The following is a 26,040-nucleotide window of genomic DNA, read 5'->3' as shown; positions in this document are numbered from 1 at the left end:
TAAAGAATGACATTTTATTAAAGACCCATGAAGGTTTTCTCTCTGCATTGGGTAAAGTACCATATGTTAATATCCAATTAGACTTGTTCCTGCTATAACATATTAAAAGTTCAACTGTGAGTCATTTACTCTTTATTAAGAATGATGGGTTTTGTTTACCTTAATAACTGAAATACTATGAATATTACAGAGGCATGCCTCAGAGGGGTAAGAAGAGATTAAGAAGCTTAGAACGTTATAGAAAGAATCCTTAAGATTTTTTTAAGCAGTGAGAGAACATTTAGAATAACCAGAAGATCTGTCTGCTCAAACACGTTCAGAATTTTTTTTCAGTATAGTAGGAAATATAATCAGAAAGGCTCTTGGCAGTGATGAACTGCACAATTTCTGATTAGGGACAGCATTGTGGAATGTAGTTCATGTTTGTGGGTTTTGAGTCATCCTAAGTTCAAATTCTGATGCTGGTACTTATTGTTAATATGTGTCATCAAGCAATAATAATAAAATAGCAGTTACTGAAAATTACATGCCAGGTCCTGTGCCTAGGACTTAACATGTATTCTGTCCTTTACTCCTTAAAATAACACTGCAAGATGAAGACTATCATTGTCCCTGTGGTATACATGAGAAAACTAGGACTGACTAATGACAAAGGACTTATCCCGACAAATGGAAATCATCCTCTGTGCTTGCCCTTGGCAAAGTGCATTCGGAATCAGAGAGTGACAGGCATGGTGTCAAGTGAAAAATATAAGAAGGTCAAAAGGTCTAGGGTTGTGCTGTCCAATATGGTAGTGATGAGCCACATGCAGCTATTTAAATCATTTAACTTAATGAAAATTAAATAAATTTAAAGTTCAGTGCCTCAGTCTCACCAGCCTCAGCTCAAGTGCCCAGAAGCCACATGTGGCTTGTGGTTACCACATTGAGCAGAGCAGAACATTTCAACCATTGCAGAAAGTTCTTTTGGTCAGCACTGGTCTAGCGAATTCACTGTGTAGATTTTTATGAGTGAAAAAAGCAGCAAAACACAAAGTTCAAATTCTCCATAGTGTCTAAGCTGAAAACAGAAATGTGGGTAAATACGATGCTTCTTTCTACCCACTATATGTTTGGGAAGGAAAGAGATGAGGAACACAGATGTTGGGGTTCTTGCCAAGCTTTCACTTAAAGAAAATGAAGAGGAGCAACAAATGATCATCTTTTCATAACCCCTGAGGACCTCAGAACAGATTTAACGTGCATGTGCAACATGGCTTATTATTTTTGCTGTTGCTGTTTTGTTTCTGCAGGTATGCCATTGGCCTTGCTTACAAATCAGCCCCAAAGCACGAATGGATTGGGAAGAACTCTGCTTCCTGGGCGCTCTGCCGCTGCAACAATAACTGGGTGGTGAGACACAATAGCAAGGAAATCCCCATTGAGCCTGCCCCCCACCTCCGGCGTGTGGGCATCCTACTGGACTATGATAATGGCTCTATCGCCTTCTATGATGCTTTGAACTCCATCCACCTCTACACCTTCGACGTCGCATTTGCGCAGCCCGTGTGCCCCACCTTCACTGTGTGGAACAAGTGTCTGACAATTATCACTGGGCTTCCTATCCCAGACCATTTGGACTGCACAGAGCAGCTGCCATGAGCATCTGGTGACATGGAGCTGCTTTCTGGGGAACAGTAAGGTTCAGGCCACTATTTAGGGGACTGAGAAAGCACAGGCTTCATGAGTGTGATGAAATCTCACCAAAAGTGTCCAGAAATCGGCTAAGATAGGGCTCGAAACAGGAGATTCCTCTCCTTTTACTGTGTCTTGTATTAAGTATGGGCTTTAATAATTTCTTTAATTTTTTTGTATTTAGAGGAAAATCTATAGATTATTTATAAGAGAAACATAATCGGGATTACAACTTTTAGGAATTATTTGGTTTTGCACATTAAAAGGCCCATAAGTTTACCAGCTATTTACAACCTTTATTTCATCACAATCTATGGGCTTGCAAAAAAAAGAAAAAAAAAACTTTTGTAATTTTGTATGTTTATTCACCTTCGCACCTAATATGTCATAATGATCCCATGTAGGTCTTGTCACCTAGACAGTGCATATCAGGATGTGTTTGAACCTAGTAGGGGAGTAAACAGGTTTTCTTGCTGTGGTTTAATTTGAAGTGTTTTAATTGTGATGTCAAAAACTTGTATTGGATCAACTAAAATGGAGAACAAGAGAGAGAATGCAAAGAATTGATTTTGGACCACGGACTTTGCCGTGGCTAAATCTTTACCCTCTGATGGCTGATGGGATGATGTTGGAAAGAAAGTTTCTGAATCCTTTGGCCACATTTTGCCCTACTTCTCTCAGGGTTAAGAGTTCTGGAAGAACATTAAGAATGAGATTGCAATTGAAAATAGTCATTTTGAATCCTATTGATTATTCAAAAATTCAGGCTGATTTGTCTTTTATCAGAGGTAGGATTCTGTTTTATGATATAAAATCTACTTCATCCTTCCTTTTAATAGTTCCTTTAGACCTGTGAAATTTCTTCACTACATTTAATAGTTGTCCTATTTCCCTCTCCCCCATATCAATTTTCCTTTTGTCCCTGGGGCTGAGTAAATAAACTTGTTCTGTCACAAATAGCAGCACCACTTTGGATTGAGCTTGCTCTCCAGGACATCAGCACATGGCCCTGATCACCACTACCACATCCAAATGTAAGTCACTGAAAAACACTTAATATTTATGAGTTGCTAATAACAAGGGACATTGCATAAAGTACTATTTACTAGATACATGCGTCAAAAGTTATTATAAACAGACCTTTATTAAACACATCTTGAAAGATGTAGAAGTCCCTCTGTAGTCTAGTATAGTTTACAATAGCGTTGTAAAACCAAAAAAAAAAAAAAAAAAAATCAAACCCGTTATTCAGGAACTTGCTTATAAAATGTCAGCTAGGATTCTTTGCATGCCAATCTGATGCGTTGGAATGGTCCATGAATTAAGGCTTTCTTGAGTAGTTCTTGGACCAGAACCCTGGCATCGGTTCTAGTTTGCTGAAGGGTGTGACCTCTATAAATGGTTTCAATTGCTAAAATATTTACCTGGTATACTGGGTCAGCCATTTTGATGGAACAGACTAGTGGATTTAGACATTGTTTTAGTGATTTTGTTTTTAACCAAATCAACCAACTGCCTCCCTGAAATAAGTCAATGAACCCATTGTTTCAGCATCACGTAGCCAAAGCTCATGTGATTGCGAATCTGGACTTCAAGGGAGGCCAAGCCAGCTTCCTGGGTCCTTCCATCCTCTTCCCTAGCAGACACTCTCCTTTTTCTTAACAGATAGATTCTATATATTTACTATATTATTTATACCCAGATGAATATTTTGATAGATACCTAAGACAATTTCACATCTAAAAGATGGACACCTCAATGGAAAAAAATTAATCTTTCTCTGGAAACCTTATGAATTTTTCTTTTTATTACAATATAAAAGCAATGTGTGTTTGCCTTCTCTGAATAAACTGAAAGGGTTGTCTCAGTAATTTTTACATACATTTTGAGTAACTGGATAATGAATATTTTAATGCACTTTGTACAGTAACAGGTTCTAAATAAAAGGGTCTAAAACTCAGCTTCTGAGTTTTTAAAATCATGGTCTCCAGGTACCAATAAATGCTACAGTTTGCCTTATGATGTTAACATAAAACGCTTACTAAAGGGACAATATTTCCTTGAAAATAATGTTTTTCAATATTAAGAAGTTACTACTCCAATTTTCGCAGTAAGCCATTTAGGGTATGTTTTGGCTATTTTTATAAGGACATGAGAGATTATGTCATAATTTTGTTGTGGAAGTCTCACTCTTGGCTAACTTAAAAGCATTGTGGATAGTAGCAGTTACTATTTCCAGGTTGTCATATTTACAGGAAAATATGTATATGGTGAAAGGTCACCGTGTTTAATTACTATAATGATGTAGAAAAGATTCCCATGTGAATTTTTTTGAAAGTCTAAAAAATGTATGCTGTAAAAATTTGCTGTAGTATAATTTTGCATTGTCTTTAAATGGATTTAGATCACAGTATTTTATTCTTTGAGGCCCTCACCACAGGAAACACTGCGATACAGTGGCAAAAGAGATGGCAGTGCCAGTTAAATTAATACAATAAAATCAATGCAACACCAACCAAGACTGCCAGGTCTGGTATCGTGGGTATGCCCAGAGCCCAGGACTTCAGAAGGGCCCTAAGCTTGATTTAATGCTCTGCTGTTGCTGTCTTGAAATTCTTAATTTTTGAACAAGGGGCCTGCATTTTGACTTTGCACTGGGCCTTGCAAGTTATGTAGCGAGTGCTCATAACAGAACTCAGAAACATGGTACCTCTCTTCCTGGTGGATACAAATAAAGAAATCTGGATCCAAAGTTGAAAGTTGCTGGTGATATCATTCAATTAGGACTCTAAATAGTGGATTAAGATGAGGGTGGGCCTGGGTGAAGATTCTTTCCAGCTTTAAAAGAAAGTGACTTCAAAAACTGACTGCAAATATTGACGATGATTTCTGCTGGAGAAGAAGAAACTGCCTGAATACAGACAGGCTTTTTTATTACGGTACTGATATATTGACCTTAAACTTGCTGAGGAACTGAATTAACGTCCTCCAGTGACCGTGGAATTCCATCTCAGCTCCAGGAACATGCAGATACCTGCAAAGAGACACACATATATGCTGACATACATGTGCATCTGGTGTTGGGACGTTGACCATCTGGTCTACCTTAATAAAATGGCAAAAAGCACACAAAAACAATGATGGGGGCCAGAGGATGTTTTTGAAAACAGTGCTTCTCAACCAGGGCTCGATTTTGCCCCCCAGGAGACATTTGGCAATGACTGGAGTCACTTTTGGTTGTCACAGCCGGGAAAAGGAAGCTACCAGCATCTAGTGCATAGGGGTCATGGACACTCTTAAACATCCTGCAGTGCAAGCGCAGCCCCCACCACCAAAAGTTACCTTGCTCAAATATCAACAGTGCTGCAGTGTAGAGACTTGACCGTCGGGGTTTTTTTTAATGCAAAACTCTCATAAATACCTTTCACTTTTCCTGTCATCGATTATATGCTTGATACACCCAAAAAGAAAAGCGGGGGGCACCAATTCACCTTCACTGCAGTGGCTCCTTCACCTTTAAAAATATTTATAAAATAGTTACAAAAATATGTTAACTGAAAAGCAGTCCAAGCCTGTGTAAATGGGAATCACTGTTAAGTATCATCATCTGTGTGAGCTTGGCTTGGACATGAAAAATTGATTCTCTTTATGTCACTCCTTGCACCTGGACAAATTCAATCCCTGGTACTTAAGTCACACTGCCAAGCCCTCAGCCCTGACTATTGTCTTGATTGCTGTTGCTTTCTGGCTCGAAATAAAATCATTTTTGTGGCACCAAGACCCTCTGTCTCTGCCTGTCTCTGCTGCCTTTTCATCATTTTGTGTTTTTGCAGCTATGATGTTGACAAATATTTATTCAACATCTACCTTTTTTCATACTACTTTATGACATATAACTTATTTTCTTTTGCTGTTTCTCATCCACCATTTGCCTTTCCCTATTCAAAATACAGTTCTTTTACAACACTCAAAATATTCTTCAGGGAGTTTTTAAAACACAATAAAAGAAAGCCTGTATAGAAGTGGAAACCCAGAACAAGATTTGCTTGATTTCAAGTCTTACAGATGCGGCGAGAAAGAGAAGAGCAGTGATGATTTAAACAGAGGACTGGGAGTCTTTACAGTGTGATCTAGTACAATCCTAGCAATTGGTCCATACATATATCCCCAACCCCATCTCATGGACCTAACTTTCTCTCACTAGAGATGCAAGCCCTTGGTCTTCATCAGTGCTATGCAAAGTGTGGTCCAGGGATCTGCAGCATCTACATCACCTGTGAGCTTGTTGGAAATGCCAGTTTTCCTGCCTCCCCCCAGACCTATTGATCAGAATGCCTTGGGGCATTCTCTAACTATTCCCTTACACACTGAGGACCCAGCCATTCTTGTCTGGGCCTCTGTACGCTGTGAAAGGTCCTTTCAACAGCAACTTACATCAATTCTGTGAAGTCACAGAACTCCTGGAAAAGCAGTTATAGAGTACTTAAGACAGGGCCACTCAAGGGTTATTAGAAGATTGGTTCATTCAACAGACCAGGGTGGATATGCCAGCATTCTAATGATTAACTTTACGTCCTTCTTAATTTTGACTCAAATCAGCCTTTCTTACAAGTGACAGGTGTGTAAAATATATTCCCTTTTATAAGACTTTTGAAGGATATTTAATTTGAACTTTTAAAACTGAATGGACACTACTATAATTAATTACCTTTCAAAGTCAACTTGAAGGGCATGTCATACACTCCACAGGGTAGCCCACATCTTGCCTTTTAAAAAAAATACACAACTGAAATATGTCAAAGAAGGTAGTTGCTCATGATTATAATAGGAGGACAAAAAGGGAGACGTGTGGGACTTACAAAATCTCTTTTCCTCAGTACCATGCTCACTATGGAATGCACGTTCAAAAATGTAAAATAAATGTGGGGTTAAGAACTTACAGAAGAATCTTTCTTGTTATTGTTCTATCTTCGTAATGGGCAATTTATGGAAAGGAATTCAGTCCTCTCTTTGGGTCTTTTTCAGCCATGTTCTCCTAAGAGAATCATTAAAGCATGATTAAATAGGAAGCAGAGCAATTAATGAACAAATATGTCATGGCCAAAAACCAATTACCAATTAAGGAGCAGCACAGAAAAATGATTTAATGAACATTGGTTCTTTTGCACAGTCTATTTATTCTCAAAGCACAATTTTTATTACGGTCATTAAAAGATGTTCATTTTCACTAAAGCATTTCAAATAGTAATGCTTATCTTACCCTTTCACCAGTTTTATTTTCCCTTCAACTACTGCCCTCCCTTGCCTCCTCTTCTCTGTCAAGCTTCTCAAACGGATGTTCAGACCTGCTGCTTCTGATTCTCACCCATCACTGTGAAGAATCAACTCCCCCACACTCTATTGAGAGTTCAGTGTCTTCACTCTAGCAAAATAGTGCTCACTGAAATAAAAAACAGCATCTACATCAATACGTATCCTAATAGATGTTTTGTCGGCCTCATCTTGACATACAGCAGCTTTTGAGCTGTTGACCATTTCGTTTTTTAAATCTTTCCTTAGGAAATGCCATTCACACCATCACTGAGTCACCATTCAAATCTCTAGATCCAGTTTCTCCACTGAGCTCAGCCCTATATATTGACCTATTTTTTGTGGTAATCATTTTTGTGTGCCTAAAGGCCATGTTAAGTTAAACATATCCAAAACTATATTCATGATCTCTTCTTAAAACCTTGGCCTGGCCAATCAGGCTCATGAACCAAAATCCGAAGGTTCAGGTTTGACGTCTCCCTCACCCTCCATGTCCAGTCCATCCCCAAGTCCTGTTGATTTTATCTCTTAAATATCTCTTTAATTGGCTGATTTCTCTCTACTTCTGTGCTCAACCTCCAAGTATGAGCTTTCACATGTCACATATCTACGGATGAAATAGATGAAATAACCTGGTCTACCTGTAATCTACACTACCATCTTCTCCTTTAATTCCTCTCCCAGAGCAGCCAAGGTAATCTCAGAATCACATCATATCATGCACACTTCGGCACACTCTTTCCATCATTTTCATCCCACTCCCATCCCCCCAATCATCGACTAAAACTCCTTCCAAGTTTCTAATCTACCTTCCATGAAACTCTTCCATGGTGCTGATAAGCCCCTCCAAGGTCTTGTGCTTGCCTATCCCCGCAGCATCATCTTGGAGCATTCTTCTCTTTTCCCCTGCACTCTGGCCACACTGGCTGTTGTAGCCATGCCCTGGTCAGCCACAAGTCTCCACTTGTACCACTCTTCCCTCACCTTCCTAACTGGGCCAATATTTCAGATGGCCTCTCAATCACCATTTCCTGCTCTCCCTGCCTGAGCCAAATTCCCTAATATTGATCCAAAAAGCAACCTATGGCTCCCTTCATAGTGTTTGTCACTGTTGCAACCCAGCATTTGTATAAATTTTGTTTTCCGTTTCTGTTTCTTTGTCCCCATTAGACTGTAATATCCCTAAAATTTGAGACCAGGGCTGGCTTAGCCCAATGTTTGCCATATAGTAGGTGGTCTATAAAAATTTAGAGTGAAATTCTAATTTTTCATGAATGAGTTTTATGTGTAACTTTCTCTTAAGCCTAGAGTATCCACCATTCTCTGTTTAAAAGATTTGTTTATAAAAAGTGTTGCATATTTGCAACAATCCTATATTTTACAAAATAAAAATAATATTAAAATAAAAGCTAGAACATCTACCTTCTAGCAAATTCTGTCCTCTCTTTATAGTGGCTGCAGGCCATCTAATAAACATAAAACTTTGAATTTGGGCAAGTAAGCGTGTCCATTAGTATATTTTATAATCTCCTGCCTGGCTTCTTTCACTAAATTCTAAGCTGGTAATTGCACTTACATAATTCCTACTTGCTGGCTCAGCTCACCCTACACTTTAAGATAATTCATATGCAAATGAAGTGGGCTCTAAGGTATTACAATCTGCTTTTTGTCTTGGAGAAGGCCCTTGGTAGCTCCACCCAGTTTTTCAGGAAACAAACTCCCTATTCTGCATGCAGTATCACAGTCTCAACCTCCTTCTTTAATTCTCAGTAGCTGGGTTCTGTGTCCTTGAATCCCTTCTGACTTGATTTCCAGAGTGACCTCTGGATTTTGCAAGCAGCAGTGGCTTTCTACTTGGAATTCCACTCAATGCCTATTTCAGGTTATCAATCCATGCTACTGTCCTGCTTCTTTGCATGGGCCAATTTCTGTGTCCTTCATCACTTCAGAGTCTGTTACCATTTCCCAGGGTTATTTCTTTTCAGCCCCTTTAAATGCACTAGTCACATCCACGCTTCCCAAAGATCCAGTAACTCAAGAGCAACTCCAGACTATTTGCAATTTATATGAAACTCAATTTAAATAATGATGGCATAGATGGGTTAAAAGTAATAGGATAGCAAAAGATATAACATCCAAACACTAATTAAAAGAAAGCCAGAGTGACTACATGAAGAGCAAAGTAAGCTTCCAAAAAAGGGACACTGCCAGGGATAAAGAGAGGCATCACATAATAAAGAGGTCAATTCACCAAGAAAACCTATCAACTCTAAAGTGTATGCATCTAAAATCAGACCTTATGCTATGGTTTGAATGTATCCTGCAAAAAGCATGTATGGGAAACTTAATCTCAAATACAACAATGTTGGGAGGTGGGACTTAATGAGAGATGATTAGGCCACAATCAATAGATTGATGCCATTACCATGGAAGTGGGTTTATTAATAAAAGGTGAGTCCAGTTCCCTTCTCTCCCTCCTGCTGTCTCTCTCTCATATGTGTGCACATGTGTGCATGCCTTCCACTATGTGATAACATAGCAAGAATATCCTCACCAGATGCCAGTCTCCAGATCATGGATGTCTCAGCTTCCACAATTGTAAACCAATACATTCCTATTCTTTATAAATTACCCAACCTCAAATATCCTGATTCAGTAGCATAAAATGGACTGATCCACCTTTAGAATTCATGAAGTAAAAAATGATAGATTTGAAAAAAATAGATTGGGCACAGTGGCTCATGTCTGTAATCTGAGCACTTTGGGAGGCCAGAGTGGGTAGATCACTTGAGGTCTGGAGTTTAAGACCAGCCTGGCCAAGATGGTAAAACCCCACCTCTACTAAAAATACAAAAATGAGCCAGTAAGTGGCAGGCACCTGTAATCCCAGCTACTGGGGAGGCTGAGGCATGAGAATCACTTAAACACAAGAGGTGGAAGTTGCAGTAAGCAGAGATTGTGCCACTGTACTCCAGCCTGGACAACAGAAGGAGAGACAATGCTGAAGAAGAACAAGAAGGAGGAGGAGGAGGAGGAAGAAGAAGGAGGAGGAGAAAGAGGAGGAGCATGAGGAGGAGGAGCAAGGGGAGGAGAAGGAGTGGGAGGAGAAGGAGGAAGAGGAGGAGTAGGAGAAGAAAGAAAAAAATAGATAAATCCACAGTCATGGTTGGAGATGTCAACATTCTTCACTTAGCAATCAATAGAGCAAGTAGACAAAAAAATAATCATCAGGAAGTGACCAACATTTCCAGCAAACTTGACCTGATTAACATTATAGATCACTCCACTAGCTAACTGCAGAATACATTCTTTGTAAGTAATCATTGAATGGTCAGTAAGTTAGACTATATTCTGGGCCATAGAACAAACCTCTACAAATTTTTAAAAAGTTGAAATTATACTAAGTACTCACCTTAATGACAATAGAATTAAATTAGTAATCAATAGTGTAAAGATATATGTAAATCCCCAAATATTTGGAAATAAAAAGAATTCTAAATGACCTCTGGGTCAAAAGAAGTCAGAATGGAAATTAGAAAACATTTTGAATTGGATAAAAATTAAAATATAACATGTCAAATTGTGCAGGATGCAGTTAAATTGGCACATTAAATGATTTTATTGAAGAAAAAGAAGGGCCTCAATTGTCTAAGCCTCCACCATAAGTGATTAGAAAAAGAAGAGAAAATCGAAAGCAAAACAAGCATAGGGAATGAAATATTAAAAGTGCAGAAATCAACTGAATTATTTTAAAATAGAGAAAATTAGTATCATCAAAACCTGAGTTTTGAAAATATCAATATAATTGATAATCTTCTAGAGAGACTAACAGGAAAAAAAGGAAAGGAAACAAAAATGAATAATAGCAGATATGAGAGAAAATCTCAAGAAATCCTACAGACATTAAAAAGATAACAAGACAATATTAAAACCTTGACAACTTAGATGAATGGACAAGTTTCTTGAAAGATACAAACTGCAGAGCTCACTCAAGAAAAAATAGATAACATGGGCCCTGTGAAATGACTCATGCCTGTAATCCCAGAACTTTGGGAGGCCACGGCAGGCAGATCACCTGAGGTCAGGAGTTTGAGACCAGCCTGGGCAACATGGTAAAACACCATCTTTACTAAAAATACAAAAATTAGCTGGGTATGGTGGCTCATGCCTGTAATCCCAGCTACTCGGGAGGCTGAGGCAGGAGAATCACTTGAACTCGGGAGGTGGAGGTTGCAGTGAGCTGAGATAGCACCATTGCACTCCAGCCTGGGTGACAGAGTGAGGCTGTCTCAAAAACAGAAAAAATTATATAACATGGAAAGTCTTACATCAAATAAATTAATAAAGCCACAAGACTTTCTTTTTATTGCTTTACTTAGCTTAAAGTAAGTACTTGCTTTACTTAAAAATAAAAAGGAAGGTACTATTACTCGTGTGTCTGAACTCAAACACATTATGCTAAGTAAAATCCACATCCTCTGTAATTCCATTTACATGTCATTCTGCAAAAAGCAAAATCAGGGAGACACAGAATAGATCAGTGGTTGCCAGGGGCTGCCAGTGGGGCTAGTGGTTCATTACAAAAGGGCTTGAGGGAACTTTTGAGGGTGTCAGAAATGTTAACTTCATTGTGGTGGTAGTTACACAACTGTATGCATATGCCCAAACTCACTGAATTGTGTTCTTAAAAAGGCAAATTTTACGATATATAAAGTATGCCTCAAAAATCTTTACTTTTAAAAAATAAAAATAAAATAGGTGAGCTCCTCTCAAGAAAAATATTCCATATTTTTTGTCAGGAATGAAAATAGATATATAACCATAGAAATAGAAGATTTTCTATAAAGAGGACATTGTGCAACTCAATGACAATTGAAAAGTGAAATTATTTAAAGGGAAATTATAATTTCCTGGCAATATGAATTACCTGAGTGAGTTTGGAAGTAGATTCTTCCCGGGTTGGGCTTCGTATGAGAATGCAGCCCAGCTGACACCTTGATGGCAGCCTTGTGAGACCTCAAGCGGAAGACTCAGTTAAACTGTGACCAGATGCCTGACCCACAGAAACCATGAGATAATAAATATGTGTTGTGTTAAGCCAGTAAGTTTGTGACAATTTTTAATGCAGCAACGTGTAACTAATAAATGTGGTTCATTGTATTTGTCTATTTTTACATGAGTGTGGAGAAAATGGTGAAGGACAGCCACAAAGCTCTTAACAATGGGTTTTGATGTGCAGTAGGAAGGGGGGCTATGTGAATTTTTCAGTCTTCCTTTCACGTCTGGTTGTTTCATCAGTTACAAAAAGCATGTATTTTTCTAATTAGAGGAGGAAAAATCATCTGGTTGTGCTATAAGTCTTTCACCTGGAGTGACAGAATGTAAACACTGATGAGCAATTTTTAAAATGTAGACAACAAATGTCTCTAAATAAGACAATGATTCTGCATATTTTAGCTTTTACTTTATTGTTGTTCAACCTCAATTATATTAGGTTTTATCCATTTTCCAATCAAAGTATGACTCCCTTCTATTTCCATTTTCTTTCATCCCCAAAATAATGAGTGTGAGAGAAGACAGGGTCAAGTGAGGAAGACAGAGCCCAGAGTTAGAAATTTACAAGCAGGCCTATCCAAATGGAGTTGGCTGTGTAGCATTCTGGTGAGCCCACTGTTTTGGGGAGCCTGTAGTCAGCACCCAATAAATAAGTTAATGACAGAGATTAATATTTTGGGTTTAAATCCTCATGTCAGGCCTTAGGGTGAATCCATCTTCGTGAGGCCAGATTGAGAAGCAGCAAGAGATACAGATTAGAATAAACCTCCAGCTGTCAACTTGGAACTATGAGCTCAATCAAGGCTTCTGACCCTGGGGCCCTGGGGAATCGATGTAGGCAGAGAAAGGAGGGAGGGTGGCCAGATCACAGCATCTGTTGTCAGTTGCCTCTTGCTTCCTCCCTGCATTCCAGACCGGGCACTCCGGACATCCTGAAATGGAGAAGGTTGCTGTCAAGGGTATGTTTGAAACCGTCAAATGATTGACTGGAAGCAGAAGTGCCAGGGAGTGAACCTTCAACCTGGGAGTTCACAGGGGCCAGCCAGCCTGCAGAGCCCAAGCCCTTGATCCCATTGGAAAGGCAGTCCTCATTAAGCAATGCCACTGGATTTGATGCCAAAAACATAAGGCCGTCTGCTCCCTCCTGGGTTCTATTTCTAGGCCCTGAAATACACGTATTCTTACCATTTCCAAGTCAATCTTTTCTTAGTGGACTTGCTTGAGCAATGCTAACATTTGCTGAGTATGTTTGTCCTCACAGGTAGTGGCATGGGAATTGTCCCAGGCATGGAGAACAGCCAGAGAAATTCCACAGGCCTCCCATTCCCCATGGGGAACCAGGCTGAAGAGACGTTTCTGGAATAACCCAAAGCAGCACTCTGGGATCTGTCTGAATGACTTCAGAGAGCTACTGCACACGCCGGCTGGGCTGATTTTCAAATGCAGCTCATTCTTCCTCAGGGTTTGCCCTTAAAACCAGGAAATCCTCAGGGACAGCTCTGACTGGAAGAAAATCAACACAGCTCATGACAGCATCTAAGACACAAATGTGAACAATTTTCCTTAATGCCGTTGGACATATTCGTCAAAAACATCCCCAAAGTGGAATGGCCAGGCTCCGCGTTACAGAGAAATTCCACCGCAGGGAGATTGAAATCGTGACACCTTTACAGCTCTGGAAGGAAATGAGATGACTGAGTGTTAAAATGCCCTGCTGAATTTGGGGAAATGAGGAAGTTGTTCATTCTTGCTAATTACAGTCTAGGTGTCAAGTTTTCATTTTCAATTTAGGCAGGATATTACGGACTTTTTTTGCTTATGTATTTGAGGTCTAATGAGATTACCAAGCACAATCTTCTACTCTCATGGACACACAGGACGAGAAAGCCAGGATCTGGTGAACATACCTTGTCTTCCTCACCTCTGGTTCTGAGGACAATGTCTTCAGATGCCCTGTTTTCACAATCGCTCAGGCTTTTCTCTCTCTTTTATAAAGCAAGATTTCTCCGCTATGGACATTTGAAGCTGGATCGTTCTTTGTTGTGGGGACCTGTGTTGTGTATTGTAGGTTGTTTAGCAGCATCCCTGAACACTATGCACTAGACGCCAAGAGCATCTCTGGCCCAATGTGACAACCGAATGTGTCTCCAGATACTGCACATGGCTCCTGTGTGAGAGCTCATCCCCTGACCTAGATGACCACTTCATTCTTCCTGCCAATATGATAGAAACTTCCTTCTCCATAGAATCTTCTCATGCCACCTTCCCACCAATTTTCTATCCTTTCCTCTCTGCTTCCAGGACACTGGGTCACCTGTCGGGTGTTTGTTGATGATGTAGTCATTGCCCCACTCACTGGGTCCATATTCTGGGTGTCCCCAGGGTGTATCAGTAAGGTCAGGCAAGAGCGAGGCAGGGATGGGGGAATAAGAAACACCTCCAGCATCTGGAGGCCGCCAATAAACAAATATCTGAGAGATCTGATTCTAGTCATATATGCAATTCAGATACAGAGATCTTTTGGTATAATTGCTTATGATATTGAAAAATTACTAATACAAAAAGAGAGAGATTGAGGTTGCAATTGTGCTATTTTCAAGAGAAAAATGTTAATTTTACATTTACATTTAATTAATAAAATGTATGCTATTTTCAAGAGAAAATAGCAATGAGCCCAAAGTTGCTCAGCTTTTCCAGTTATACACAGTCCCATTAGCTTAATATTAGGCAAGAAAATATCTAAAAGGAGCTTATTTAACTGTCTCAGGATATTTCTTTACACTGCGCAAATTGAATATTTCTAAATTTTCTTGCAGCACAGGAAATACTCGTGCTTCCACCACTCAAATTAGACCTTGAGGTGAGACACTGCCTCCGGTTATGGCCACCTCTGCCACACTAGCGCTCTAATGTTAAGAATGGTGTTACTAATATTGCTTTTATTATTGTCATGAAGCTCCTCTTCCTAAGGCTAACTTGAGAGAATACTTATGTGTATGATAACCCCAAAGTATAGTTCTCATATCTTCTCTTTTCTTTCCTTCTTTCCTCCTTCCTCCCTTAAATAGTTCAGACAAATTCACAAATTTCTGTCTTCCCTTAAGGGATTTTTTCCCTTTATTACATGAGCTCCCTAAGGAAGCTCAACTATTGTGCTTAACTATTACTTTTTAATATCTTTGGTGCCTAACAGAATCCCTACTTTGTTGTATGTATTCAGTGAATGTTTTCTAAAAAAGGAAAGGAAGAAGGAAACAAAAAAGAAGGAAGGAAGGAAAGAACAATGTAAGGAAAGGATGGGAAAGGCAGAGAGAGAAAGAGGAGGGATTGGAGCAAGAAAATATGATGAAAGAAAAAAGGAAAGCGAGGGAGGGAAGGGCATCAATGTTGCATTTGTATTTTATACTATTAAGATTGGTTCCAAGCACTAAAGAATTTATACAACTGATGTTTAGCCTAGCCCACTCTCATATGTCACCATAACCCAGAGATTAGCAGCTCTTCTGATATGCAGCATCTTATGCAGAACAAATGAGTTGATATGCTGGTTCAGGTGATGCAAGAGATACAGTTGAATAAAAACTGACATCAAGAGAAAATAACAACAACAATGAGCTCAAAGATGCTCAGGATTTCTAGTTATACACAGTCCCGTTAGCTTAATATTAGGAAAGAGAACAAAGGTTTCTGCTTTGGAGCACAAAAGGTAAACAAAATCAGCGTAAAAGAACAGGCTTAAAAGTTCTCCAATCCATCTCACTACCTTCAAGTAAAGCCAAAACAAAAAAAAAAAATTCTTTTTTTACAGACTTTTGAAGACAGCTCTCGATTTCTTGAAACGTCTTCTTTCTATTATGTCCATTTTTCAACTTTCTACTTAGTTCATCTTCTCCAGTCTAGTAATATATATTCATTGAAGAAAAATTTGAAATTTATCAAAGAGAACAAAGAAAAAAAGCAAAGCAAAATAAATGCCCACAGCATTTCAGGAATCATTTAATCAATGAAGTTTTTCATTTGTGAAAAACCTCATTTTTGCTACATAATACTTTATGAATCATTCTCCCTTTACATCCTGATTCAAGACTGAATTCTTTATTTGCCATTAATGAGAATTGCTGTATATTTTTGAAATGTGTTTAAAAGTCTTATTTTAGGACATGGGCCAAAAGGCAAGGCTCTCCAACTCATTAACCTACTCCATAAACTTTAAACCACTGTTTCCTACGGGAGAAAAGCATACCTGGGAAGAGAGTTACTATTTTAATTCTTTCCTTCTAACTATTTCAAGACCAGTTTACCCCCATTTCATCTGAATGAAAATTACTTGAGAACGTTTCCTCTCTTGTGCAAAAGGGATTTAACAATTTAATTCTGGTTAAGAAATCCAATTGCTTCTATTGGTCAAAGAACCAGAAGCTGAACAGAATTTAAGAACCAAACAAAATCTCTCACAACAGTGTACGAAGTCCCAAGGAGAAGACTATTAATCAGAGGGACCAACGGGTTTAATTCTCTGTTCCCATTACTCTGGCCTCTGCTACAAGAAGAAAGGCGTCATGGCCCTGTGTCGTGTTCATCCAAAATCATCACCCAACCAGTTCCTTTCCCAGGAGGAAAAGGAATTGTTGGATTCAGTTTGTATGAATTTCATTTGTTTTTCCACTTCAAGATTATGTCCTTTGGCTGGGAATTGGGGAATTTTGCTTCTGCAGGCCTCAGTCTGAAAGCTTCTCCCACTTCTCCACGCAAGAGCTGGTGTTGGGACCACTCAGGAGGTGACATTCTCGGCTTCTAGGGGACTTGCAACCAGTGTTTCTTGCTCTGCTCATGGAAGTGTGCTCATGGATCAGGACAGGGGCTGCTTTCACCAACCCAGGCCTGAGTCCATGCCCACATTTTAATGACAAGCTGGAGCCAAGTGCCTTTGCTGATTGGGAAAGCTATGTGCTTGTTAGGGGTTTTTTAGTCATAAAAAAAGCCTTTGCGAGCATCGTTCCCAGACTGTTTCCACCTTGGCCTTGGGATTCTGAGGTAAATAGTCTGCATGCTGTTATCAGTGGTCTAAATATTCTGCCAATGTATTAGGGCCTCTCCAGTGTGGTCTGCTCTTGTGCAGAATCAATAAAAGACCTGCCTCTGTTTCAAAGACCTTGTGCCCCCAGAGACTGGTAAGCATATGTAGATATGAATGTCGACAATCAATCATTGACAAACATCTGAAATGTAGTAAAACCTTGTTAATCCACTATTGTGATTTAAAGCAACTGCTGTTTCCATCCTCCTTTGTTCTTCAATGAAAATATAATATAACTCAAAACTGGCAATTGGAATGTTTTTTGCAGGTCCTTGGCATTTCAAATATTAGAGACATTGCTCTAATTTTATTTTCCTGAATAAATAACATATTATTTTCCTGTGTCCAACACTCAAGTTCTCCCTAAGAAGTGTCATCATTGTTGGAGCTACAATTGCACTACTATTCTGATTAGAAAGCAGAGTCACATTGTCCAAAGAAAATATTAGCATCTTCTAGAAATCTAAATGTGGATTACTGTCTCAATTTTTACAAGAATTTTTCCAATTTAAAAAATGGTATGTATTTATTGCAGAAAGTTTTGAAAATAAAGAATAGCCCAAAGGAAAACAAAATATATGCCCATGATTCCACACGCGGAGAAAACACTGATTTATTTACCTCAAGGTTATGAAGATGTCAACCCAGACAGAGGCCCAAATAATCTGCTATTTATATTTATCTCAAAAATGATACTTTCTTGTACTAATTAGAATCCAGAGTACAGAATCTAGTTATTGTTGTCAACACCATAATGAAGCTTATTTTCCATGAAGCAGAATTCATAATAAATTAGATGTCGCTTACATCCTAATTCCTGAAGTAAACAGAAACTCATCATTAGCTGGTCCCTCTGAGGATGTGAAAATAGAAGCTGAGCCCCAAGGACAATTTCATATGCTCAAATGTTGCACTGGGTGGATTGAGTGAAACCGGTAGTCTCAACTTGGGGTGATTTTCTTTCCTAGGGGATATTGGCAGTGTCTGGAGACATTTTTGGTTGTCATAACTGGGTTGGTGGGGGGCATGTGAGGGTGCTACAGGGATCCAGTGGGTAGAGGCCTGGGATGATGCTAAACATCCTACAGTGCACAGGATGGCTCCACAATACAGAATGACCTAATCCCAGGTGTCAGTGCTGAAGTTAAGAAACTCTGAATTAAACTGACCCTATCCTTATTCACAGAGAACCACAATCTAAAAGGACAAGAAAATGCAGAGAGAACAATAGACCAATGACTGACTACCTGCCCTTAGAATAACTAGGTGGGTGGACAAATATTCTGACAACGTAGCATAATGTTTAAAAGCACTGATGTAAAGACAAAATGAGTGTAAACTAGTTTAGTAGCTCGGTAAATGGTCATTGCTACCATCATCAGCTAAACTCAGGAACTTTTGACACTTGACATCCACACTTTGTGATTCACAGTTACAGATTCCCCTCATGTGAACAAGTCAATAAAGGGCTCTCAGAAAAAAAATAGAATCAGTTCTTTAAGAGTTCATTGGTGTTCTAAACAGGAGCAATGCATCATGTAGAAAGAAGTCTTTTTTGGTTGCCAGCATTCTGTAATCATAGTATAATCAAATGGTTTAAAAAATTCTTCAAACTATAGGCTGTTATCTGGATGCTAAGCACCTTCTAATGACAAATGCTAAATGAATTTGTGGTAAATATTGTAATGATATTTTATTGAACAGTTTTCTAGCCAAGCAAATCTTTGGCTTTAGAATTCTACACAGCTATCATCTGGCCATTTTTTCCGGCATTAACTAATCACCAGTGAAAAATACAAATGTCATTCACAAATCATATCAAAGGCGGGAACAGCTGGAATCAAATTCAAGAGACTGCATCATTTTATCATTTTGACATTAATCATTTTATGTGGATACCACAGGCAATCTGGAGCAAAGGATAATTGATTTTGCAATATAAATGTTAACCATTTAGGGCTAGGAGACTCTCTTCCTACTGCCTCCTCTGAACCAAAACACCTCTGGAGACTCAAGTTCAAGGATTGCATGAAAATATTTCATGAAACCTCATTTATAAAGTGTCCATCCAAGCTAGGAAAAAACCCCAACATATACAAGGCTGAGTTTTCTGACAATCTAGGTAAGGGGTCAGCAAACTATGGCCTTTGAGCCAAATCCAGCCCATTGCCTGTTTTTCTAATTTAGAAAGCTCAGAATGACTTTTTCCATTTTTTAATGGTTGGAAAAAATCTTACTAATAATATATGGTAACGTGAAAATTATATGAAATTAAAATTTTAGTTTCTATAAAGGAAGCTTTATTGGAACATAGCCACACCCATTTGCTTACATATTATCTATGGCTACTCTCCTGTTACAAGGGCAGAGTTCAGTAGTTACAACAGAGACCACGTGGCCCACAGGTTCTAAAATATTTACTGCCTGGCCTTTTACAGAAAAAAAAATTGCTCACACTGATCTAGGAATCGAGAGACTCAATACTATATTTTTTTCTATGCAATAATTACAAACTTTACTGAAGATCTGCTGGGTTTTGCCTGCCTCAACACTGCCCCCTAATCAGACAGCACTCCAGTAACTTTATGGGCAATGAATTTTCTTCCCTTGTTGTGAATGGTCTTGGTGGAAAAGTAATTTCCAACTCCACCTAGCTCATATGTCTGCTACTTACAACTTCGTGTCCCTCAACCTGTATCTGTGACTTCAAGGAGAGCTCCCTACAATGAATTTTTCATGTATTCATTTGATAAATATCTATGGGGCACGTCCTATTGTTCAGGCACTGTGCTAGGCCCTGCACAAGACAGATGAAGTCTTAGCACTATGAAGTATCTACATCTAGTATAGATGATAAACAACCAAACAAATAAGTGGACAGGTAACTTCAGACAGTGATAAATATTACAATGAAAATAAAACTGGATATTTGATAAAAAGTGAGAGAAATTGGCTAATATAAATGGGTAGTCAGGAATGGCATCACTGAGGAGGCCATGTCAAAGGTTGGCTGCCCATTCGCATGGACCTGAAAGTGTCAAGTTTATAGTTTTTAGCTCAAAAGAAATACCAAGGATAAAGATTAAAAATTGGGTGTCATAAATATGTAGGGAGAAATTTATTACTCGTCACCTAAAGAGAGGGCATTGAGGAATAAGGAAAATGTATCCAAGGAAACCAGAGGAAGAAATGGTTTGAGGACAAGGAAGTGACTCTGATGAGGGAAAAATCAAGGGTGGGTCTATGAGGGATATGCCAGCAGTAGTTTGATGTAGATTGCTGGGTGTTACAGTTCCAATGGCAGGAGGCCCTGAGGGACAGTGGAGAAAAGACATCCCTTCATTGTGCAGTCAAGCGGGACGTCTCATTTCCCCATTTTCCTGGGAAGATGGGTAGCCTGAATTGGTTTCAACACTGATTCATAGGTGGTGGCCGAGATCTCTTTGGATGGGGTTCATGGGTAGGAAAAGCAAGAATAGAAGTATTGTTGACAAAGTTGGGAAATAATATACCTTGCTGATGGGCTTAGAACTTTTCATGTCACATTTAAATGCTAGCCTGGCTACCCCACTGCAAAGTGTTCAATTTTCCAGAAGTAGTGTGGCAGAAAGTGTAGCTGTCCAGCAAAAATTTTTATACCTCCCTCCTTAGTATAGAGTTGTCACTAGGAAGTGGCCACTCAGCCAAAGGCTACATTTCCAAGCATCCCTTAATGGTTAGATGTGGTCAGTTGACTAAGATATGGTCAATGGAATGTGAGCAGAAGGGTTGTGCCCCAATTCCAGGCCTGGCCTATAAATCTCCTATATGGGACTCCATGCTCTCTTCCCCTTCCAGCTGGCTGGAATAAACGTGACCCCCTCCCCTCTTCCCAGAGCACCCTTGGAAGTTCTGTGTTTAAGATGGCAGATTTTCTGTCATTCTGGACCCCTGAACGTATGAGGCAGGAGGGATTGCCAACCTTTTCTTTTGCCCAATACTGTTTCATGATCAAAAAATAAACTTCTATTGCATTAGACCCAATATACATCATGGGATCTTTTGTTATAACAGTTATACTGCCAACTAATGCAAACCTGAATCCCAGATTAGATATATTCTAGGATGATATGGCAGCCCACACTGCCATGGACTGAATATTTGTGTTTTCCAAAACTTACATATTGAAAAATCTAATCCCCAATGTGATGCTATTTGGAGAGGGTGGCCTTTGGGAGATAATTAGGTCATGAGGGTGGAGTCCTCATGGTGAGATTAGTACACTTATAAGAAGGGGCAAGAGAGAGCTTACTTACTCTCTCTCTACTCTTTACTATGTAAGGAAACAGCAAGAAGGGAGGTATCTGCAGACCAGGAAGAAGGCACTCACCAGAACCCAACCATGCTGGTAACTTATCTTGGGCTTCCCAGCCTCCAGGACTGCAAGAAATAAATTCCTGTTGTTTAAGCCACCCAATCTATGGTATTCTTTTATAGCAGTCTGAACCAATTGAGATATACAAAAACATTTATCAGTCACCCCTATCTGGCCAGCAAATGGAAGACTACAACATGTTGAAACTTAATCATGGAAGTGACTTCACATCAACCTTGTCACATTTTATTGTTTAGAAACAAGTCACTATTGCAACCCTCACACAAGAGGAAGGGATTACACAATAGCATGAATATCAGGAAGTGAGGATCACTGGGGCCATATTAGAGACAGCCCACCAGCCACACTAAGTAAAGCAAAGTAGTTGCAATAATGACATATAAATCCTCCTCTTTTCTCCTTTGCAATAAACTGATTGCCTTGACATAGAGGAAATAGCAAAGAGCTAGCTTGAAGAAGCATTAAGGAAAATAGCATAAAAGAACAGCGTCCCAGTCAAAGGATGGGACTGCCACATTGGACAGATTTCTTGTTCAGATAAGCAAGATCTTCAGCTGCTGACATGTTGAGATTCAGTGTGACCTTCCCAATGCTTCTTGCCTGTCCCTTTCCCCAAATACCTCATAAAACAAGCAAAATAGTAAGACTCTAATCAGAAACAAGTCATGGTCAAAATGTGTCATTAACTTGAGATATATTCATCTATATATTTTTCATAATTAAATAATTTTAAATAACTTAGTAAAAAGTATGTTCAAATACTGAGAATTTTCTACTTTAGGAACAAAGGCAGGAGATCTGGAGCATCTGGCAACATTACTTTGTCCACGGCCCCAGCAGCAATTAACCTCTTTTGGTTATTATTATTATTATGATTATTATTATTATGGTTCTTGGTGTTAAAAAATGCTTAACTAGGCTAAACCATGGGTAGGATATGAGGAACTCAAATAAGCTTTCTCTAAATTATTTAAGGATGTTTAGAAGCCCTTCTGTAACACCAGTATTATGAGGATCAACTGAGGTGAAAGCGGAAATGAACTATAAACAGTGGAGTGTTTTGCTAACTTTCAAAAGTTTTCAAATTAAAGCTGGTGAGGAAGCCTGATCCATGAACAGATAAACTCAGAGCCATTCTGATTAAAACTTGGCTGGGTACACAGAACTCCATATGCATGGCCCCTTTACTTCCCACAAGTGGGCATTAAAGATGTTCTGTAGACTGGATTTGAAAACCTCTGGGCTAACGCAACTGGAGGGTACTCTTCATTTATTTTTTTTGTGTGCTTAACCTGCAAGGTAAACTTGGTCTGCTTATTTGCCCCGAGGACAGTGACAGGCCAATGGTTGTCAGAGAAGACCTAAAAGTTTAATTCATAGAAAAGTATCTTGGAAGAGATTGATGCTTTGGAGTTAAGAGTCAGCCCCACTCTATTCCAAAAGGAAATAGAAGCAGGGGCTCCATTGTTGCTTAACTTCTAAGTGGGTAGAACTGGAAGAAGGATGAGTTATAGAAAGAAATGCTTTGGAGGAGATCCTGGAAGACAGCACCCAAAATCGCTTCTGATCCAGCCTTGGAAGCACACATCTCCAGTTTCTTAAGAGAGACACTTTCAGAACCTAAAAAGGCACATTAAACATTTTAAGAAACTGTGGGAAGCTACCCAGTTTGGATTTTTGCAACTATGTGTCCGAGTGGGATCCACCAATTCATATTGTTGCTTCTCTTTGAATTCACTTTGTTGTTTTCAAAACATATACATTTTCAAATTTCTTACGACTTCGTATAACATTGTATTTTGTTTATGTATCCAAAACTTAAATCATTTGAACAAATTTATGGAATCCTTCCTTGTCACACATTTTCTCTGTGTTAGTGGTAATGACTGTATTTCTTGATAAAGTCAAATTAAGCATTATTCAATACAAATACTTTTCCAAAGAAAAGAACTTTCATAGCTGAGTTTAACTCAAACATTTGTCTGCCATTTTATCTAGTTAATAATATTGACATTTTACTATATTGTTGCATTAGAGCATGAACTTTCTGTCTTATTTTTGAAAAGCTATTTTAGTACTTCATAAAAGTAACTCTATACCACTGGGACATGGTGAATGCAATGAAACGATCAACCACTCGGTGAGAAAGGAACCACTGCAAGCCCCTAATCATTATTTTAAATGGAGCACATTTTAGACCTCTCACCTCATAGAGGCAATCCATACTTTTTACAATAGGTTCCTCACAATATTTCTAATCAAAAACTCAGTGAAAGTAGTTTTTTTTTTTTCCTGTTTTGCTTTATTTGTAAGAGCTTTCTCTCCCTTCCCACAGGTCAAGGTAGATGTGTTGACTTTTCTAAAAGAATATCTACCTAACTGTGGCAGATTCTGTTTTTGTAAAGATGACCACAACTATATTTCCTACCCCACATGCACTTCTTAAATGTGTCTTAGGCTCTTCTCCCGTCAAAAGGTGGGAGTTTCCATTCCTTCATCTTGAACCTCAGTGGGCTTGTGACTGCCATGATTTCCAAGCCTGGTTATTTTAAGGATAGTAAGTCTTGGAATCCAAGCTCAAGCAGCCACACAGAGAGAGGCTACATGTAGTATTCTGGCCTCAGCCGGAATCACCTGCCAGACATATGAGTGAGTGAGCCTCGAAATGATTCTAGCCTCAGCTGTGGAGTCACCACCATCCCTGCTAATGCCCCCCAGTCTTTGAATCTTCCCAGCTGAGTCCTAGATATTGTGGAGTATGGATAAGCCATCCTTCTGTGCTATTTCCAAATTCTTGGCCCAAAGAATTGAGAACATAATAAAAGGATTGCTTTATAGCACTAAATTTAGCGTGGTTTGTTAGGCAGCATTAGTGACAAGGAACACTGACTTTCCCTTTGGTTGTCAATTTAATGACATTGGGGTATTGTCCTTTCAGTGCTTGAGTATATACTGAGCACCCACAATGTCCCAATCACTGTGCAGGTACTATACATGTAAAACATTACATTCCAGGACTTCAGTTTAGCCAGGAGATTGCTTGTAAATCAGATAGAGCAAGAATGGTTAAATGACATGATAAGTTTGCAGGGCCTAGGCAAGAGTTTAAATAGATGCCTGTCCAGAGCATAGCCTCTTCTCTTCCTGTCCCCAGCTCCATCACAAACTACAAGGGGCCTCAGACTCATAATGGACACCTTGTCTTACATATCCAAAATCCATCTGAACTCTAAATACTCTGCAAACTGCCATCCCCTTGGGCAACTCTCAGGAATGGGAGTATGCACAGCACCATAGCCTGTCCCCCATCCTTGAATAGACAAAGGACATCAGGAAGAATCCAAGTAGGCTCAGAAGTGGGCTTGGGACATTTGGGCAGTGAATTCTTACGTCTAGATTACAAGGAGTGTGTTCTAGAAGGGGATTCTTTATCTACTTAGGCCGACAGAATGCTCGGTTTGGAGAGAGGCGTGGACAGAGGAGGACCCTTGGAGCTTGAGGCCCAGGACTACAGCCTGTCTCCTGGGTCTAGGAGAGATACACTGAAGGTACAAAGCAGAAGTGTCATTCTCGCTTAGCCACTTAAGAAAGGTCTTACGGACTAGATGACGCTTGCATTACATTTTGAAAGATGCATTTGTCTGGAAGTGTGATTGCTTGGCCTTGATGTGGATGCTAGTGTTGGTATTATTCAGTTTAACTGGTTGACAGACAACCAGGTGGTTGACGAAATACATTCATTTTACAGTGGTTTTTGCACAAGGTAGAAGTCACACTGTAAACACAAATCATAATCACAGGAACCTGACTTTACAATTGTGTACCTGAAGTCTCCTCGGGGCTCTCACTACCATTTGTATGTGCAATTTTATGAAGGCCAATTAACCTCTCTGAATTTGGAAAAGGATCTTATGAGCCCTGTACCAGATATGCATATCCATAGGCAAACAGACTGAAAATTCTTTACGGGAAGGTATCACAAAAATGCACTAGAAAAGTACCAATTGCTTATTGCTCAAAAGGAAATCAGCATCATAAAACCAAATCAAATCAAATCAAAATTTAGACATTATTGACTGCCCTTCAGGTTAAGGAGTAGTGTCTACACTCTGTCAGAGGTCAGCAAATGCTTTCTGTAGAGGGCCAAAAAATATATTTTTGGCTCTTCTGGCTATATGGTCTCTGTGACAATTACTCAATACTGCTATTGTAGTGCAAAAGCAGCAAAAGACAATATATAAACAAATGGACATTGCAGTGTTTCAATAAAACTTTATTTACAGATATAAGCAGACGGTTGAATTTGGCCTAGGGGCTGTAGTTTGCCAACCCCTGCTCTATATTAAGCCATAATATCTGGGGTCATTCCATTCTGCTAAGCAGTGTGAAAAATTTCAGTCATTATGTTAAAAATAAGGCCAAGCTCAGCGGCTCATGCCTGTAATCCCAGCACTTTGGGAGGCTGAGGCCCATGAATCACAAGGTCAGGAGTTTGAGACCAACCTGGCCAAATGGTGAAACCCTGTCTATACTAAAAATAGAAAAAATT

At 39.2% G+C, this 26,040-nt stretch overlaps 1 protein-coding gene across 6 annotated transcripts in view; it reads left to right on the top strand.

The window, feature by feature from the left end:
- Positions 1-5,454, top strand: part of MID1 (midline 1) — a 371,641-nt gene extending 366,187 nt beyond the window's left edge. For all 6 annotated transcript variants that reach the window (XM_017509924.2, XM_037731852.1, XM_037731853.1 and 3 more), the window contains exon 10: positions 1,293-5,454. In XM_017509924.2, the coding sequence (XP_017365413.1) occupies positions 1,293-1,641 (349 nt within the window). In that variant the 3' untranslated portion in view covers positions 1,642-5,454. The remainder of the gene's footprint in view (positions 1-1,292) is intronic.
- Positions 5,455-26,040: the final 20,586 nt, after the last annotated feature.

Source organism: Cebus imitator, unplaced genomic scaffold, assembly GCF_001604975.1.
Source record: "Cebus imitator isolate Cc_AM_T3 unplaced genomic scaffold, Cebus_imitator-1.0 Scaffold426, whole genome shotgun sequence".
In the NCBI taxonomy this organism is placed as follows: domain Eukaryota; kingdom Metazoa; phylum Chordata; class Mammalia; order Primates; family Cebidae; genus Cebus; species Cebus imitator.
Note: the sequence above shows the minus strand (reverse complement) of the source record. Positions and strands in the feature narration are given on the sequence as shown.